The sequence below is a fragment of the Nerophis ophidion genome, linkage group LG13, assembly GCF_033978795.1.
Source record: "Nerophis ophidion isolate RoL-2023_Sa linkage group LG13, RoL_Noph_v1.0, whole genome shotgun sequence".
In the NCBI taxonomy this organism is placed as follows: Eukaryota; Metazoa; Chordata; class Actinopteri; order Syngnathiformes; family Syngnathidae; genus Nerophis; species Nerophis ophidion.
Window position 1 is genome coordinate 8,984,637 of NC_084623.1, and position 17,329 is coordinate 9,001,965.

Sequence of the window (17,329 nt, forward strand, 5' to 3'; positions counted from 1 at the left end):
CACATTTTCAAAAACTATTTGAAATGTGGACTCGTCAAACCACAGAACACTTTTCCACTTCGCATCAGTCCATCTTAGAGGAGCTCAGGCCCGGCGAAACCGGCAGCCTTTCTGGGTGTTGTTGATAAATGACTTTCGCGTTGCATAGTAGAGTTTTAACTTGCACTTATAGATGTAGCGACCAACTGTAGTTACTAACAGTGGTTTTCTGAAGTGAACCTGAGCCCATGTGGTGATATCCTTTACACATTGATGCAGCACCGCCTGAAAGTTTGAAGGTCTGTAATATCATCGCTTACATGAAGTGATATCTCCAGGTTCTCTGAATCTTTTGATTATGTTATGGGCTTGCAACAGCTGGTTGAGAAATGTTGGGACATATATATATATATATATATATATATATATATATATATATATATATATATATATATATATATGTGTGTGTGTGTGTACATATACGTATATATATGTATATATATGTGTGTGTGTACATATACGTATATATATATATATATATATATATGTATATGTATATGTATATATATATATATATATGTATATATATATTTATATGTATATATATATATATATATATATATCTCCCGAATTCGTAGCTCTCAAGGTTGGTAAGTATGCTCACAACTGGGAATCGGTTCTCATCGATCATTTAATAGAACCGTTCAAAATACTTGATTCGTTCGCGAAAGTCCCATCTCCATTGAGGCGTTATGGTTGACTTTCTTCCTCCATCGACGACCGTCTGTGTTTGTGACAAAGGTGGGTGTTAACGACCCGTTAACGGTCGCCATGTATTCACTTTGTTTCGCAAATTAAACGGCAAATTTTGGCGCCAATATCCACTACAATTCTTTGTGTATTGTTGTTGAATGTGATGTTATGCTAACTCTCTAAAGCTAAAGTTGTTAGGCTAGCGCATGTCCTTATTTATTCATTTGTTGTAGTCAGATATCTAACTTTCAGAGTGTTTGTGTGAATATAAACAACTTACAGGTGTAACCTCCCAAATATTTATGTTAGCACTCAGCGGCTTAACTTGTTCTGACGATATCTCTGACAAGAAGTGCTGAGTCATGAAAATTCTAATCATCATGGCGCCATTAAAGGCCTACTGAAACCCACTACTACCGACCTCGCAGTCTGATAGTTTATATATCAATGATGAAATATTAACATTGCAACACATGTCAATACGGCCGGGTTAGTTTACTAAATTGCACTTTTTTAATTTCGTGTGAATTATCCTTTTGAAAACGTCCGGTATGACGACGCATATGATGACGAGTGCGTGTGACGTCACTGATTGTAGTGGACATTTTGATCCAGCACCGATCCCAGCTATAAGTCGTCTGCTTTAATCGCATAATTACACAGTATTCTGGACATCTGTGTTGCTGAATCTTCTGCAATGTGTTCAATTTATAATGGAGACGTCAAAGAAGAAAGATGTTTGTGGGAAGCGGTGTATTGCGGCCGCCTTTGGCAACACAAACACAGCTGGTGTTTCATTGTTTACATTCCCGAAAGCTGACGGTGAACCTTTACTATGGAACAGAACGGTCAAGCGAACATGGTTCCCTACCACATGTCAACCGGCAGGTTTCGGTAAGAAACTGGTGGTATTACGGCTCTTACCGTAGTTATGAGCGAGAGCTTGCGTCGTCCCTTGCCTCATGCAGCTGCGGACTCTCTTACCTCCTCCCACCGGCTGCACCCGAACGTCAGTGGCTTACACCGTAGAGGAGGGGGGGAAAAAAAATATCTCAGCCCGGATGCCTTGCCTCCTCAAGAAACGTGGCTTCCCACGGAGACACTGGCGGTCACTACACCCCTCCGACTTTCAGGTACGACCATATAATCTCACTAAAACATTAGTAACACAATAAGCAGATGAGGGATTTTCCAGAATTATCTTAGTAAATTTGTCTAATAACATCTGAATTGCTCCCACTGCCCTCGTCTTGTTGTTTTTTTTTTCTAGTCCTTCACTCTCACTTTCCTCATCCACAAATCTTTCATCCTCGCTCAAATTAATGGGGAAATCGTCGCTTTCTTGGTCCCAATCGCTCTCGCTGCTGGTGGCCATGATTGTAAACAATGTTCAGATGTGTGGAGCTCCACAACCCGTGACGTCACGCGCACATCGTCTGCCACTTCTGGTACAGGCAAGGCTTTTTTATTAGCGACCAAAAGTTGCACACTTTATGGTCGATGTTCTCTACTAAATCCTTTCAGCAAAAATATGGCAATATTGCGAAATGATCAAGTATGACACATAGAATGGACCTGCTATCCCCGTTTAAATAAGAAAATCTCGTTTCAGTAGGCCTTTAGTGCTGTCACACTCCCTAAGTGGTCAACACGGCTCATCAGCAGCGGGACGACTCGCTCGGTTTTTAATGAAGATGATTTAATGAGGAGCTAAACTCCCACGACTCCATGAAGGGTCGACAACGTTTGATCCTCCAGCATCTTGTGACCCTAACAACATAACGCCATGGGAGACTTGCAGACAAACTCGCCACCACCAAAACAACAAGGAAAGAATAACGCCTGAACTGGTGAGCGATATAGAAAGACCACGTTTGGACTCTCGAACCAGGTCCGTCCTCTTGTGTTTTGTCCACACCCTTTAGTCTTGTGTGCTAAACTGTTTTTAGCAAACACAAAGACCACTTCCTTAAAGGCCTATTGAAATGAGATTTTCTTATTTAAACGGGGATAGCAGGTCCATTCTATGTGTCATACTTGATCATTTCGCGATATTGCCATATTTTTGCTGAAAGGATTTAGTAGAGAACGTCGACGATAAAGTTCGCAACTTTTGGTCGCTAATAAAAAATCCGTGCCTGTATCGGAAGTAGCAGACGATGTGCGCGTGACGTCACGGGTTGTGGAGCTCCTCACATCTGAACCATTTTTACAATCATTGCCAGCAGCAGCGAGAGTGATTCGGACCAAGAAAGCGACAATTTCCCCATTAATTTGAGCGAGGATGAAAGATTCAGGGATGAGGAAAATGAGAGTGAAGGACTAGAGTAAAAAAAAAAAAAAGACCAGGGCAGTGGGAGCGATTCAGATGTTATTAGACACATTTACTAGGATAATTCTGGAAAATCCCTTATCTGCTTATTGTGTTACTAGTGTTTTAGTGAGATTATATGGTCGTACCTGAAAATCGGAGGGTGTGGTGACCACCAGTGTCTCTGAGGGAAGCCACGTTTCTCGACGAGGCTAGGCAGCCGGGCTGAGATTTTTTTTTCCCCTCCTCCATGGTGTAAGCATCCGACAGTCAGGGGTCGCCGGTGGGAGGAGGCAAGAGAGTCCGCAGCTGCAGTAGGAACGACGCAAGCTCTCCGCTCATGTCTACAGTAAGAGCCGACTTATTACTACAATTTTCTCACCGAAACCTGCCGGTTGACGTGGTAGGGAACCATGTTCGCTTGACCGCTCTGTTCCATAGTAAAGCTTCACTGTCATCTTTCGGGAATGTTACTGTTTGTGTTGCTAAAGGCAGCCGCAATACACCGCTTCCCACCTACATCTTTCTTCTTTGACGTCTCCATTATTAATTGAACAAATTGCAAAAGATGCACTAACACAGATGTCCAGAATACTATGTAATTATGCGATTAAAGCAGACGACTTATAGCAGAGATCGGTGCTGGATCAAAATGTCCGCTACAATCCGTGACGTCAAGCGCATGCGTCATCATACCGTGACGTTCTCAACAGGATACTTCGCGCAAAATTTAAAATTGCAATTTAGTAAACTAACTGGGCAGTATTGGCATGTGTTGCAATGTTAATATTCCATCATTGATATATCAACTATCAGACTGCGTGGTGGGTAGTAGTGGCTTTCAGTAGGCGTTTAAAGGGGAACTGCACATTCTAAGTTGTAAAATACAGCAAGTACAAGGTGGCTAACAATACAGCTAATAAAAGTCCTCTGTTGCGCCTTTAAAGCACCCTAAAAACATCCAAAAACCGTCAACAATACGCCATTTACATCTCGTGACCTGAATATGAACCAAGCATTAGCAATATTGTTTTTTTTAGCGCTAATGCAGACAAACTTGTTTTAGCGGCGCCGTCTTCAGAGACAGCTAACTAGTTTATGCCGCTATATTGGTGTATTGAGCTGGTAAGCTGCTTTATCGCCTCTGAGATGGTGAAATTTGATTGAATGAAATTTATATTTAAATTTTAAGGCAGCATGGTGCAAGAGGGGTTAGTGCATGTGCCCCACAATACGAAGGACCTGAGTAGTCCTGAGTTCAATCCCGGGCTCGGGATCTTTCTGTGTGGAGTTTGCACGTCCTCCCCGTGAACGCATGGGTTCCCTCCGGGTACTCCGGCTTCCTCCCACTTCCAAAGACATGCACCTGGGGATAGGTTGATTGGCAACACTAAATGGTCCCTAGTGTGTGAATGTGGGTGTGAATGTTGTCTGTCTATCTGTGTTGGCCCTGCGATGAGGTGGCGACTTGTCCAGGGTGTAGCACGCCTACCGGTCGAATGCAGCTGAGATAGGCTCCAGCAGACCCCATAAGGGACAAGCGGTAGAAAACGGATGAATGGATTATTGTAAACAAGGACTGGGCAATTATTTTGACTCGGGGAGGCCAAATTTAGATTAAAAAAATATTTCTTGGGGCCGGTATATCTATGTATGTGTGTGTATATATATATATATATATATATTTATATGAGTGTGTGTGTGTGTGTGTGTGTGTGTGTGTGTGTGTATATATATATATACATGTGTATGTGTGTGTGTATATGTGTATATATATATGTGTGTATATATATGTATGTATGTATATATATATGTATATGTGTGTATATATATGTATATGTGTATATATATATATACATATATATGTATTTATATATATGTGTATATATATATACATATATATGTATTTATGTACATGTGTATATATATATATATATGTATATATATGTGTGTGTATATATGTATGTATATATATATATATATATATATATAACATTTATGAAGGCTTTTGGATTTTTTAGATTACTTTAAAGGTGGAATAGAGAGACTTTATTGTTGGCTGACTCCTGCTAGGGTTCATTTACGAGTTAGAATGCATAAAAAAAGAAAAGGAAAACATTCCAAAAAGAGCATTTCCCCCTTTATTTCCTATTCATGTGTAGTGACGGACACATTTTAAACAGTCGGATTACTAGTTATTTAGCCTTTATTAAATAATAATAACATTAAAAAAAAGACATTTCTTTGTACAAATTCTACAAACAGTTGAAGTTATCTGGCCAGTGCCGTGTGTGTGTGTGTGTGTGTGTGTGTGTGTGTGTATGTGTGTGTCCATGGAGACATTGGAGGTAATACTGACATCCCGGAAAGTCAAATGTAAGCAAGCAAGATGTCGCCAAATATACACTTTCTTGTTTTTGTAAATGCATTCTTGTGAATGTAGTAAGAGAGCGAGAGAGACGTAATGTAAGCTCCAAGGCACTTGGAAAACAGTCCGATAAACACAGTTGGATGGTTCAATTCCCTCTCTCTTATTTATGGATGTGGTTGAACAAAGACAGTAGAGACCCTTTGGGTTGCTGATATAAGTAAACACCAATTCATTTACTGTGGCAACCTCATTGACTTACTGTGTGTCTTCTCCAAAATCATAAGGTCGGCTATGTTTACATGCACGCTGCACAGGAACCCAGTTGGCTTGAGTCGTATTGCATTTTTAGCGGTTAACGCAATTGAACTGATCTACAAAATAACTATTTAATTCAAATCGACATAAATAAACCAAACAGTTTAACCCTTGGGGAGGCCCGGGACCTTTTTATTGCCTATTTAAAATGACAGTCATGCAACAGAATGTTCTTTTTAAAAGTTAGCGGGATTACACGTTTTAAAATTAATAATTACAAAATCTGCCTTGTCCCTTCTTTGCAAAGTTATTTTTTTTAGCACAAGCTGTTGAGTGAGTATGCATTGGAGTTCCCCGGGACCCTTTTGTCCCCCATTGACTCCCTTTCATAACAGCCATTTTTTGATAGAGTGCTTTTTTATAACACTTTTCCATGAAAACCAAATACATTTAAGCATTTCCCTTTGAAATATGTGCAGATCCTGTTACATGTGTAATTTGACCCCTAAACCAATACTCGCCAGGGTACTATAGAGCAGTGGTCCCCAACCACCGGTCCGGGGGCCGTGACACATTTGCTACCGGGCCGCAAAGAAACAAGAAATAATTTATAAAGGACTGCATTTTCTCCGACATAACTTTCACTTGTCCCCACTAGACCAGGCCTGGGCAATTATTTTGACTCGAGGGCCAAAAATATATATATATATATATATATATATATATATACACACACACATATATACATACATATATATATATATATATATATATATATATATATATATATATATATATATACACACACACATATATACATACATATATATATATGTATGTATATATATATGAATATATATATGTATACATATACATGTATATCTATATATGCATGTATATATATATATATATATACATACACACATACATACAGTACAGGCTAAAAGTTTGGACACACCTTCTCATTTTAATGCGTTTTCTTTATTTTCACAACTTTTTACCTCGTAGATTGTCACTGAAGGCATCAAAAGCACGACACCTGTGAGGTGAAAACCATTTCTGGTGACTATCTCTTGAAGCTCATGGAGAGAATGCCAAAAGTGTGCAAATCAGAGTAATTGGAACAAAGGGTGGCTATTTTGAAGAAACTCGAATATAAAACATGTTGTCAGTTTTTTCACCTTTTATTTGTCAAGTAAATAATTCCAAATGTTCATTCATAGTTTTGATGCCTTCAGCGACAATTTATTATGTAATTAGTCATGAAAATAAAAATAAACTTTTGGCCTGTATTGTGTCTATATATATATATATACATACATACATATATACATATATATATATATATATATATAATATATATATATATATATATATATATGTATATATATATGTATATATGTATATATATATATATATATTACTTTTTAGACTGAAACCCTTTCGGGTCCCTGGGGCCTATAACATTCACCACATTCTGGGAATCCCCAAGGGTTAAAGCACTTTCTTGTCGACAAAACTGCCAATGACCAAAACGATGAAATAAGTCATTGAAATAAAAAACATACCTTGTGCATTGCTGTTTTCACACACTCATGCATTGTGGGGACCATATTTTTTTTTTTTTACAACACGCTAAATCGTGACATCTTTATAGTTGTTACCGGCAATCTCAGGTTGCCGCACGTAAGACATCATCTCTTTCCGTCCCTCAGGTGTGGCACTGGCCCTTCTCCATGGCTGTCCTCCGATATACAGCGAATTGTGTGGTTAGCTTAAGGCTCGATTGTGTGTCCAAGGAAGGTACGTCTCTTTACTTTTCTTCACGATTGGGCAGCACTGACACAGCTCTTTGGCAATCCATAGGTTGCAATAAATCCATCTAGTTCACACAGTGTCATCAGTTGGGCATTGTACAGTCTGAAAAACTAAAGTACATATATATATATATATATATATATATATATATGTATATATATAGTGTATAGTATAAACTATAGAATCTAACTCACAGTAGGAAGGGGATTCATATGACTCCATTCCTCGTGGTTTTCCTGACAAATTTGAGGTCCGCTTAAAATGTCTTTCGTGGCAATTTCAATTCTGACCACAGTTGCTATGTTGGGTGCCGCTTTTCCATGATTTTCAGCAGACTGCATTACAAAATGATCCGCTCAGGAATGGTGCCACATGAACTCTTCCCGACTGTAGATTTCCATACACCTCTGATTTTTCTGATGTGGCAAGAACGTTATACAAACCGAAGATCTTTCCTAACCTTTTTCAAAAGTAAATCAATAACTAAAACAAACCTTCGTTACTTGTGTATGCCACTGGTTTCATAAAAATACAAACAAGCAAGTTACAGAACTCAAATGGAAAACGGAAACCTAAAGAAAGAAAATGTCCTTTTTAGTCATCCTTTGTTTACAAAGTAACATACCGTATTTTCCGGACTGTGAGCCGCTACTTTTTTTTTAACCACCCTCCGGCTTATACAAAGGTGTGGCTAACCTATGGAATTTTCTTCGCCAACGGCTACATCATGGAATGGATTAAACAAAGAAATCAAACAATGTACAAGGAAGATTAATCTTCATTAACATTAAAAAGGAAAAAAATGAATGAATTAAGACATCAAAATGTTTTCTGTTTTGTTCGATCAGCCGTTTTGCTGCCTTGTCACAGACAGGTAAGTAAGTAAATAAATATTTACCGTAAATTCTGGACAATAAGCCGCTACTTTTTTTTTACGCTTTTAACCAAGCAGTTAATAAAATGGTGCGGCCAATTTTTCTTTGTTACAACCATGACGTCAATTATCTAAAAAAACCACAACAAGCAAACACACTGCATAGGTGTTATTGTTTGTGCTACGGCGCCATCTTTTGGACGAGTTTGCTCACTGCAGTGCTGCTCTTCTGTTTAGACAGAGCTTAGAACCCTCTTCTAGCCATCCATACCGTTTTTACTTGTATGGATTTTTCATTCATTACTCCAAGTGATGTTTGAAAGTTTTACAATGTAACTAAAACAATTCATACTTACTAAATCGTCCCATGTGTGATGTCTGTACGAGTGTTTTCATTCATATTTGTACGTGCTACTGTGATGTAATGTTGCCAGCATCGTTAGCAATAGCTAAAATGCTAACACGTTTACGAGTGTCCGTGCTAGTATTATTAAGTTACAATGAAATTCTTTTTGCATCATTGAGTCTGTTCAGCTGATTGAAGACCTAGCTTCCGCAGCTAGTGGGTGGGTCCATGACGATGGCTTCTGTTTTGTTTCATCAGCCGTTTTACTGCCGCGTTAAAGACACCGCATGGAAACAATTAAGGTATGTAAATGAACATTTATAAAATTTTTCTGTTTAAATAACTCATTTCACAACAAATATATCTGCGTCTTATAGTCCAGTGCAACTAATATATGGAAACATGTTTCTTTTTTCTAAACTTTAGCAGGTTTGGTTGTGTGGTCTGGAAAATACGGTACATATCTTTCTGTACGTACCAATATAGATCTGCGGTTTGTATACGATATAACATTATGTATAATATATGAAAAAAATAAATTTTTCTTTTAAAATTTAGTGGGTGCGGCTTACATATCGGAAAATACGGTATTCCCATTTGATTTTTTCGAACGACTTCAGGAGAAAGGCATCAACTTGATATGTGTGGACTTCGCTTTGAACAACGTCAGCATGCGGTCTCCTTTGTCCCTTCATTTGGTACTCGGACGCGAACATTCCCAGAGGATCACGCCACCTTTGGAACCTGTCATCCCAGGCCTCAGCGTTCAGATTGTCATCGGTGTTCGTGTCCGATCAATCCACACCGTTCCTTCGTTCTAGCAGCCAGCGGGCGCTCTCCCACGGGGCGGGGATTTGAAGTTCCGAGCGCTTCTTAGCCACGTTCCTCCATTGGAAATAGAATCAGTTGCAAGGAGGAACCGTGCTTTGGCGTCGTCCTCCTCAGGCCTCGGAGCAGCACTTCTGCTGGTTGATCTTCACTTTATGCTTGATGCCGTCGTAGAGCTCGAAGTTGTAGTTCTCCAGCGTGGTGGAGGAGCGCGACGACAGGCCGCCGTAGGAGCACGTGCAGTACAGCAGCAGGCCGGCGCAAATGGCGCCCAGCAGGACGCCCAGGGAGCTCATGACGATGATGGTGAGGAGGATGGGGTCCAGGGTGTCCAGCCAGGCATTGTCCTTGTCCTTGTCCGACAGCAGGGTGACGGAGGGGGGGTCCCCGTCAGCTGACGCCGGGGTAGAGAAAGAGGTGGGCCACCCGGGGTAAAGATATTCTGCGGGAAAAATGAAAAAGCTTTTTGAGAGGCACATACTCACTCATATTTGCGTCAATAATGCACATTTGATTCTGGGTAACAATTCAATAACGTGTTTATTATTGTTAATCATAATATTTTGGTACTTCGGCTTACATGTGCCTCTGCAACAAAGTCAATAGTGCTCAAAAACGTTTTGAAAAAGCCGGAACTACAAACCCTGTTTCCATACAAGTTGGGAAATAGTGTTAGATGTACATATAAACGGAATACAATGATTTTGCAAATCATTTTCAACCCATATTCAGTTGAATATGCTACAAAGACAACATATTTGATGTTCAAACTGATAAACTTTCTTTTTTTTTGCAAATAATCATTAACTTTAGAATTTGATGCCAGCAACACGTGACAAAGAAGTTGGGAAAGGTGGCAATAAATACTGATAAAGTTGAGGAATGCTCATCAAACACTTATTTGGAACATCTCACAGGTGTGCAGGCTAATTGGGAACAGGTGGGTGCCATGATTGGGTATAAAAACAGCTTCCCAAAAAATGCTCAGTCTTTTCACAAGAAAGGATGGGGCGAGGTACACCCCTTTGTCCACAACTGTGTGAGCAAACAGTTTAAGAACAATGTTTCTCAAAGTGCAATTACAAGAAATTTAGGGATTTCAACATCTACGGTCCATAATGTCATCAAAAGGTTCAGAGAATCTGGAGAAATCACTCCACGTAAGCGGCATGGCCGGAAACCAACATTGAATGACCGTGACCTTCGAGCCCTCAGACGGCACTAAATCAAAACCGACATCAATCTCTAAAGGATATCACCACATGGGCTCAGAAACACTTCAGAAAACTACTGTCACTAAATACAGTTCGTCGCTACATCTGTAAATGCAAGTTAAAGCTCTACAATGCAAAGCGAAAGCCATTTATCAACAACATCCAGAAACGCCGCCGGCTTCTCTGGGCCCGAGATCATCTAAGATGGACTGATGCAAAGTGGAAAAGTGTTCTGTGGTCTGACGAGTCCACATTTCAAATTGTTTTTGGAAATATTCAACATCGTGTCATCCGGACCAAAGGGGAAGCGAACCATCCAAACTGTTAGCGACGCAAACTTCAAAAGCCTGCATGTGTGATGGTATGGGGGTGCATTAGTGCCCAAGGCATGGGTAACTTACACATCTGTGAAGGCACCATTAATGCTGAATGGTACATACAAGTTTTGGAACAACATATGCTGCCATCTAAGCGCCGTCTTTTTCATGGGCGCCCCTGCTTATTTCAGCAAGACAATGCCAAGCCAAATTCAGCACGTGTTACAACAGCGTGGCTTTGTAAAAAAAGAGTGCGGGTACTTTCCTGGCCCGCCTGCAGTCCAGACCTGTCTCCCATCGAAAATGTGTGGCGCATTATGAAGAGTAAAATACGTTGAACGACTGAAGCTCTACATAAAACAAAATTGGGAAAGAATTCCACTTTCTAAGATGCAACAATTAGTTTCCTCAGTTCCCAAATGTTTATTAAGTGTTATTAAAAGAAAAGGTGATGTAACACAGTGGTGAACAAGCCCTTTCCCAACTACTTTGGCACGTGTTGCAGCCATGAAATTAATTCTAAGTTAATTATTATTTGCAAAAAAAAAAAAAAAATGAAGTTTATGAGTTTGAACATCAAATATCTTGTCTTTGTAGTGCATTCAACTGAATATGGGTTGAAAAGGATTTGCAAATCATTGTATTCCGTTTATATTTACATCTAACACAATTTCCCAACTCATATGGAAACAAGGTTTGTAGTACATTTGCAAAATTAAAAAAAAAGATTTTACATTGTCATTACGGGGTTTGGTGTAGAATTTTGAGGATACAAATGAATATATTCCATTTTGGACTGAGGCTGTAACATAAAACATATTCTCCGGCTAAACTGCAGACGTTATGATCAACAACTGGGGTAAAACTGCGTAAAGACCTCCCGCGCGCCCGCAGGACGATACGTTGTGCGTGTGAGTGATTATCGTGGCCGGGAACTGAGCCGCCTGTCAGGAAAACACTGGCTGGCAGCGCCGTGTCACACTCTCACTGTGCCGTCACTCGCTGTCACTGCAGGCCTTTTTCTGTCTTCTCTGGGAGTCAAAGCGGCACCGCGGGCGATGTCAGCCTGCGCCGCTCTTTGGGTTTGACTTAAAACAGCTTGTAGGGCCTCCAGCACACTTACCTTCTTCGCGCAGTGAAGGCTTGTTGTAGTCGGCTTCTTTTCCGAAATCCACGGGCCTGGGATCTGCGTAAACACGGGAGACAGTCACCGAATTAATATACATAGCGCGGGGGTCAGCATCCCGTGGCTCTTTAGCGCCACCCTAGTGGCTCCCTGGACCTCTTTCAGAGATGTGTGAAAATGGGAAAAGATGACGAAAAAAATAATAATTTTGTTTTAACATATTTTCTGTAGGAGAACATGACACAACCTTTGTAATTGTTAGAAATCCTACTGTTTGCTAAGTATTTGGCAAGCACTGTTTTTTTGGGGGGAGGTTGGTTGTAGCGCGGGTGTATATTTTAGCGTCCTGGAAGAGTTAGTGCTGCAAGGGTTTCTGGGTATTTGTTCTGTTCTGTTTATTTTGTGTTATGGTGCGGATGTTCTCCCGAAAGGTGTTTTTCATTCTTGTTTGGTGTGGGTTCACAGTGTGGCGCATATTTGTAACAGTGTTAAAGTTGTTTATACGGCCATCCCCAGTGTGACCTGTATGGCTGTTTACCAAGTATGCATTGCAGGATTGAACTTTCACAGTATCATGTTAGACCCGCTCGACATCCATTGCTTTCCTCCTCTCCAAGGTTCTCATAGTCATCATTGTCACCGACGTCCCACTGGGTGTGAGTTTTCCTTGCCCTTATGTGGGCCTACCGAGGATGTCGTAGTGGTTCGTGTTGTGGTTTGTGCAGCCCTTTGAGACACTGGTGATTTAGGGCTATATAAGTAAACATTGATTGATTGATTCACTCGTGTGTGTGTGTGTGTAAAAGCCGCGTATAGTACGTGACTTGATCACCACGCTGTTTGTATGGAGGAAAAGTGGACGTCACGACAGGTTGTAGAGAATACTTAAGGCATATTGTTGCCCGGGTGGAAATCGGGAGAAATTCGGGAGGACGGTTGCCCCGGGAGATTTTCGGGAGGGGCACTGAAATTCGGGAGACTCCCAGGAAAATCGGGAAGGTTGGCAAGTATGCTCTACTGCAGTGTTAAATATCTTAAAACATGTTTTATGGCAATTCCAACTTCGACCACAGCTCCAGTTAGTATGTAGAGTGTCACTTTCCATTGTTTTCAGCAGACTGCATTGCAAAATTAATAAACCCCTCCATATGAATCCCTTCCCTACTGTAAGGCATTTGTAGATTAAAAAAAAAACAGCCAGTCGTAGGAGAGAATGAAAAAAGAGAACACACTTTAATAGAAAAATATGATTTTTTTTATTAGCGTCACTTATAGACAATATGTTCTTTTTACGTTTGTATTTCTAAGATCATAAAACTCAACAAGCATATTTGTGAGGCAGGCTGAGGTGCAACGCTTTCGTAAAGCTCACTTCTGCTTACTTTTTTTCTCTGCCAGCCCTCCAAGAACAAAAGAAATCAGGTGTAATAAATGTGCAGGCTGATCATCAATAAAAGATAAGCGAAAAGGCAATTCAGTAGTTATGAGAAAAATACAATTAACCTCAAATGAAACTTCATTTCCATCCTCACATGCACAGTCAGATAAGGTCTTTTTTCTCTTCCTCTATGAGGCAATAATAAAATGTGGTGAACCCATATTAAAGCTTCTATAAATATTATCCACGTGTATGTCACCATCCAATAAAATGTATGCATGACACACAAAAAAAAAGGAATATCAGCATCAGCAAGAAAAAACTATCAGATTACCTTTATATGATTTTAACTAAAACATTTTCATACAATAATGAAAAAAATAAGAACATTTATATGTAAGGCTTTAAATTGGTAAATTGACTTTACGTAACAAATGTTCAAGCAACTAGAAATTCTTCCGCTGTGGACAGCGAGACTTAAATGAAAAAAATAATAAAACAGTGGTTGAATTGAGGGTCAGAGAAAAGTGCAAACTTATTAATAATTACATTTTTAGAAAGACTTACGTGACGTTGGTATTTCATTCCTCTTAATGCAAAGTAAGCTTATATGGAGCTTAAAAATAAACGTACATTAGAAAAAAAAAGATGCACATCCGAAAATAATTTATTAACCCTAATTCCAAATTGAGTCATAATTTTCAAAATCGATGTCAAAAAACAAACACATTTAAAACAATAAGTTTTTAGGCTAATCAATGCAACTAAAATGAGCTTTTCTCACCTGCAACCTGTTTTGAAAAAGTTTGATAATTCGTTATAAAACATTGTGAGGATCGGTTTGAATAAAGGGTGCTCAAAAGAATTTTCCAAAATATTCCAAGTTATGGAAAAAAATGCCAACATGGCACTGCCATATTTATTATTGAAGTCACAAAGTGCAATATTATTTTTAACATGCCTCAAAACAGCAGCTTGGAATTTGGGACACGCTCACCCTGAGAGAGCATGAGGAGGTTGAGGTGGGCGGGTGGCAGGGGTGTGTATATTGTAGCCTCCCGGAAGAGTTAGTGCTGCAAGGGGTTCAGGGTAATGTGTTTGTCATTCTTGTTTGGTGTGGGTTCACAGTGTGGCGCATATTTGTAACCGTGTTAAAGTTGTTTATACGGCCACCCTCAGTGTGACCTGTACGGCTGTTGACCAAGTGTGGCCTGCATTCACTTGTGTGTGTGAAAAGCCGTAGATATTATGTGACTGGGCCGGCACCTAAGGCAGTGCGCTCTGTACTTCCTCCTATGTCCATGTACACAGCGGCGTTTTAAAAAGTCATACATTTTACTTTTTGAAACCCATATCACATTTAATATTATCGGACATCCCTAATAATAATTATTATCCCAAATAGAACATTATAAGAATCGGTTTGAATCAAGAGCCGTGTTGAATGGGTCCGTGTACCTCCCGTTCATTCCATTTCAAATTCTCAAATTCAAATTAAAAAAACAAATTTTAGCCCTTTTTTTCAAATATTTTTCCTGAAACAAAAGTTGGACCACTATTTATTGACACTTTTTTAAAACGACAATAGGACTCCTGCTGAACAAAAGTGTTAGCGTTATGCCAAAAACGTGTTAAAAACGAAGGAAAAGATAAAATACCGCATCCAGGTTCAATTTACCATCATATAGGGCGTTGTAGCTCGGTTGGTAGAGCACCTGTGCCAGCAACTTAAGGGTTGCAGGTTCGATCCCCGCTTCCGCCATCCCAGTCACTGCCGTTGTGTGCTTGGGCAATACACTTGCTCCCAGTACCACCCACACTGGTTTAAATGTAACTTAGAAATTTGGTTTCGCTATGTAAAAGTGCTTTGAGTCACTTGAGAAAAGCGCTATATAAATATATTTCATTTCATATAGATAAACACGCATTTTTTGCATTTTGGATGAAAATGAATAGTTTTTTTTATGTTTATCTGGAAAAATACAAATCCATAAAAGAAAAAACAGCACAAAATCATATTTTATGGCGATACTTTAATGAAAATCAACCCTTTTTTGTTTGTTTTCAAATCTTCTATATATAGCAAAAATCGAAAAACGGCCCTAAATTTGTTTTTTGATTTGCGTTTCAGAATTGGAAATAAAATGAACGGAAGGTACACGGACCTGAATCGAGCATCAATTCTGAATGGATTGGTAAGGTGTCCAAATATTCACGTGTCATGGCTGACCTAGCATTGGAAAGTGAAAGTGTTTCATGATGGTGGTTTAAGCCCTCAGGCGCCAACAACATCCCCGACACGGCGCTGCAAAAGGAGACTAAAAGGCCCTGCAGGCTCCAATTAGTAAAATAGACGAGAACTTTCATTCAGCTGCTTGGCATCGAGCATGAAAGTGGGATTCAAGCTCTGATTTCAAAGAAGGCTGCTGGAAAATACAAAAATGCTTACTGCCGCTTTTCTTTGAAAAAAATGAACGCAATCGGCTCCATTAACAAATGAGAAATATTAAAAACATAGGAGGAGATTGATTTAACAGGAGAAAAATGGCAGCACATTTGCAGAAAAAAAAAGTTGAAGTAGGCAAGCAAATAGTGCATAGCTAAGGCAACATAAATATGGTCCATAAATCATCCCTGTGTTTGGATTGTGGACCTTTTATTGATGGGCTGCTAAAGGGCTGAATGATGTGTAAATCATCTGCAGGTCCATGGAGAAGGCTGAGCGGATGCAGGCTAACATGGCAGAAAGTCTAAAATGCATTTTTATGACAAACCATAAAATGTGGCAAACTAAGATTTCATTCCTACATTTAATACAGAGGTGTGGCCTCAGTCATAAAAATGGTAAAAAAAAATAGCCAAATATTTGTCTTTATGACTGAATGCTTAATTAAATGTTTGTTTTATGCCCTTTTTATTGAAGAAAACCCATTTTTAAATGCAAAATACATTAAATATGCAATATTTTTCCCCCCAAAAAATATTTCAAAGTGGAATATTTGATGTGAAGTCATTAGAGCCTTAACCAGGTCAATCATTCATTTAATTGATTGATTCATGACAGTGGTCAGGTGAGCCTCCTGAAGAAGACTGCAGATGACAGTCGAAACATGTCAGGTGAAAAATTGCATCTAAAAGAACAAGTGATTTGATTCATTATTATTTTTTGAGAAATGACCGCACATTTAAAAAGAAAACAAAAAACTTTCAACACTTCAATCAATCAATTCAAATTTTAATTGCCTTTTTTAAAATGGTTTGTTTTATGCACTTTTTGTAAAAAAATACACACTTGAGTTTTTATAAATGGAAAACAGAATAAATATGCCATATTATCCCCCAAAAATGCATTATTTTTGAGTAATGACAATAAAAAAATACTTTCCAATTCTTTGAGCAAAAAGGGTTATAAATAAGACTTGTAAGTGTCTAGATCAATTTCAGATCCATCCATCAGTTATAAGTTGTTATTACTTCCTTTTAAATGTGTTTGTTTTATATGGAAAACACAAAATATGCAATTTTTCCCCCACAAAATGTTTCAAAGTGGAATATTTGATGTTAAGTAATTGGAGTTTTAACTAGATAAATAATTCATAATATATATATATATATATATATATATATATATATAATATGTGTGTGTATATGTATATATATATGTATATATTTATAATGTGTTTGTGTGTGTATATATACATATATACACATATATATATAATATATATACAATACATATATATAAACATTTATGTATAT

The 17,329-nt window shown here is 38.8% G+C and overlaps 1 protein-coding gene and 1 long non-coding RNA gene across 4 annotated transcripts in view; one reads left to right on the forward strand and one right to left on the reverse strand.

Moving 5' to 3' along the window:
* Positions 1-655: 655 nt before the first annotated feature.
* LOC133564208 (uncharacterized) lies at positions 656-17,097 on the forward strand. 2 transcript variants are annotated; one of them, XR_009809249.1, is made up of 5 exons: positions 656-780; positions 7,385-7,472; positions 8,966-9,009; positions 15,702-15,765; positions 15,843-17,097. It is a non-coding gene; the product is annotated as an uncharacterized LOC133564208 (long non-coding RNA). The 2 variants fall into 2 exon arrangements; XR_009809250.1 differs by having other exon boundaries at positions 15,850-17,097.
* Positions 5,232-17,329, reverse strand: part of LOC133564198 (neuropilin-2-like) — a 461,460-nt gene continuing 449,362 nt past the window's right edge. For both annotated transcript variants that reach the window (XM_061918348.1, XM_061918347.1), the window contains exons 17-18: positions 12,190-12,252; positions 5,232-9,977 (exon numbers count right to left, since the gene is read on the reverse strand). In XM_061918348.1, the coding sequence (XP_061774332.1) occupies positions 9,649-9,977; positions 12,190-12,252 (392 nt within the window). In that variant the 3' untranslated portion in view covers positions 5,232-9,648. The remainder of the gene's footprint in view (positions 9,978-12,189; positions 12,253-17,329) is intronic.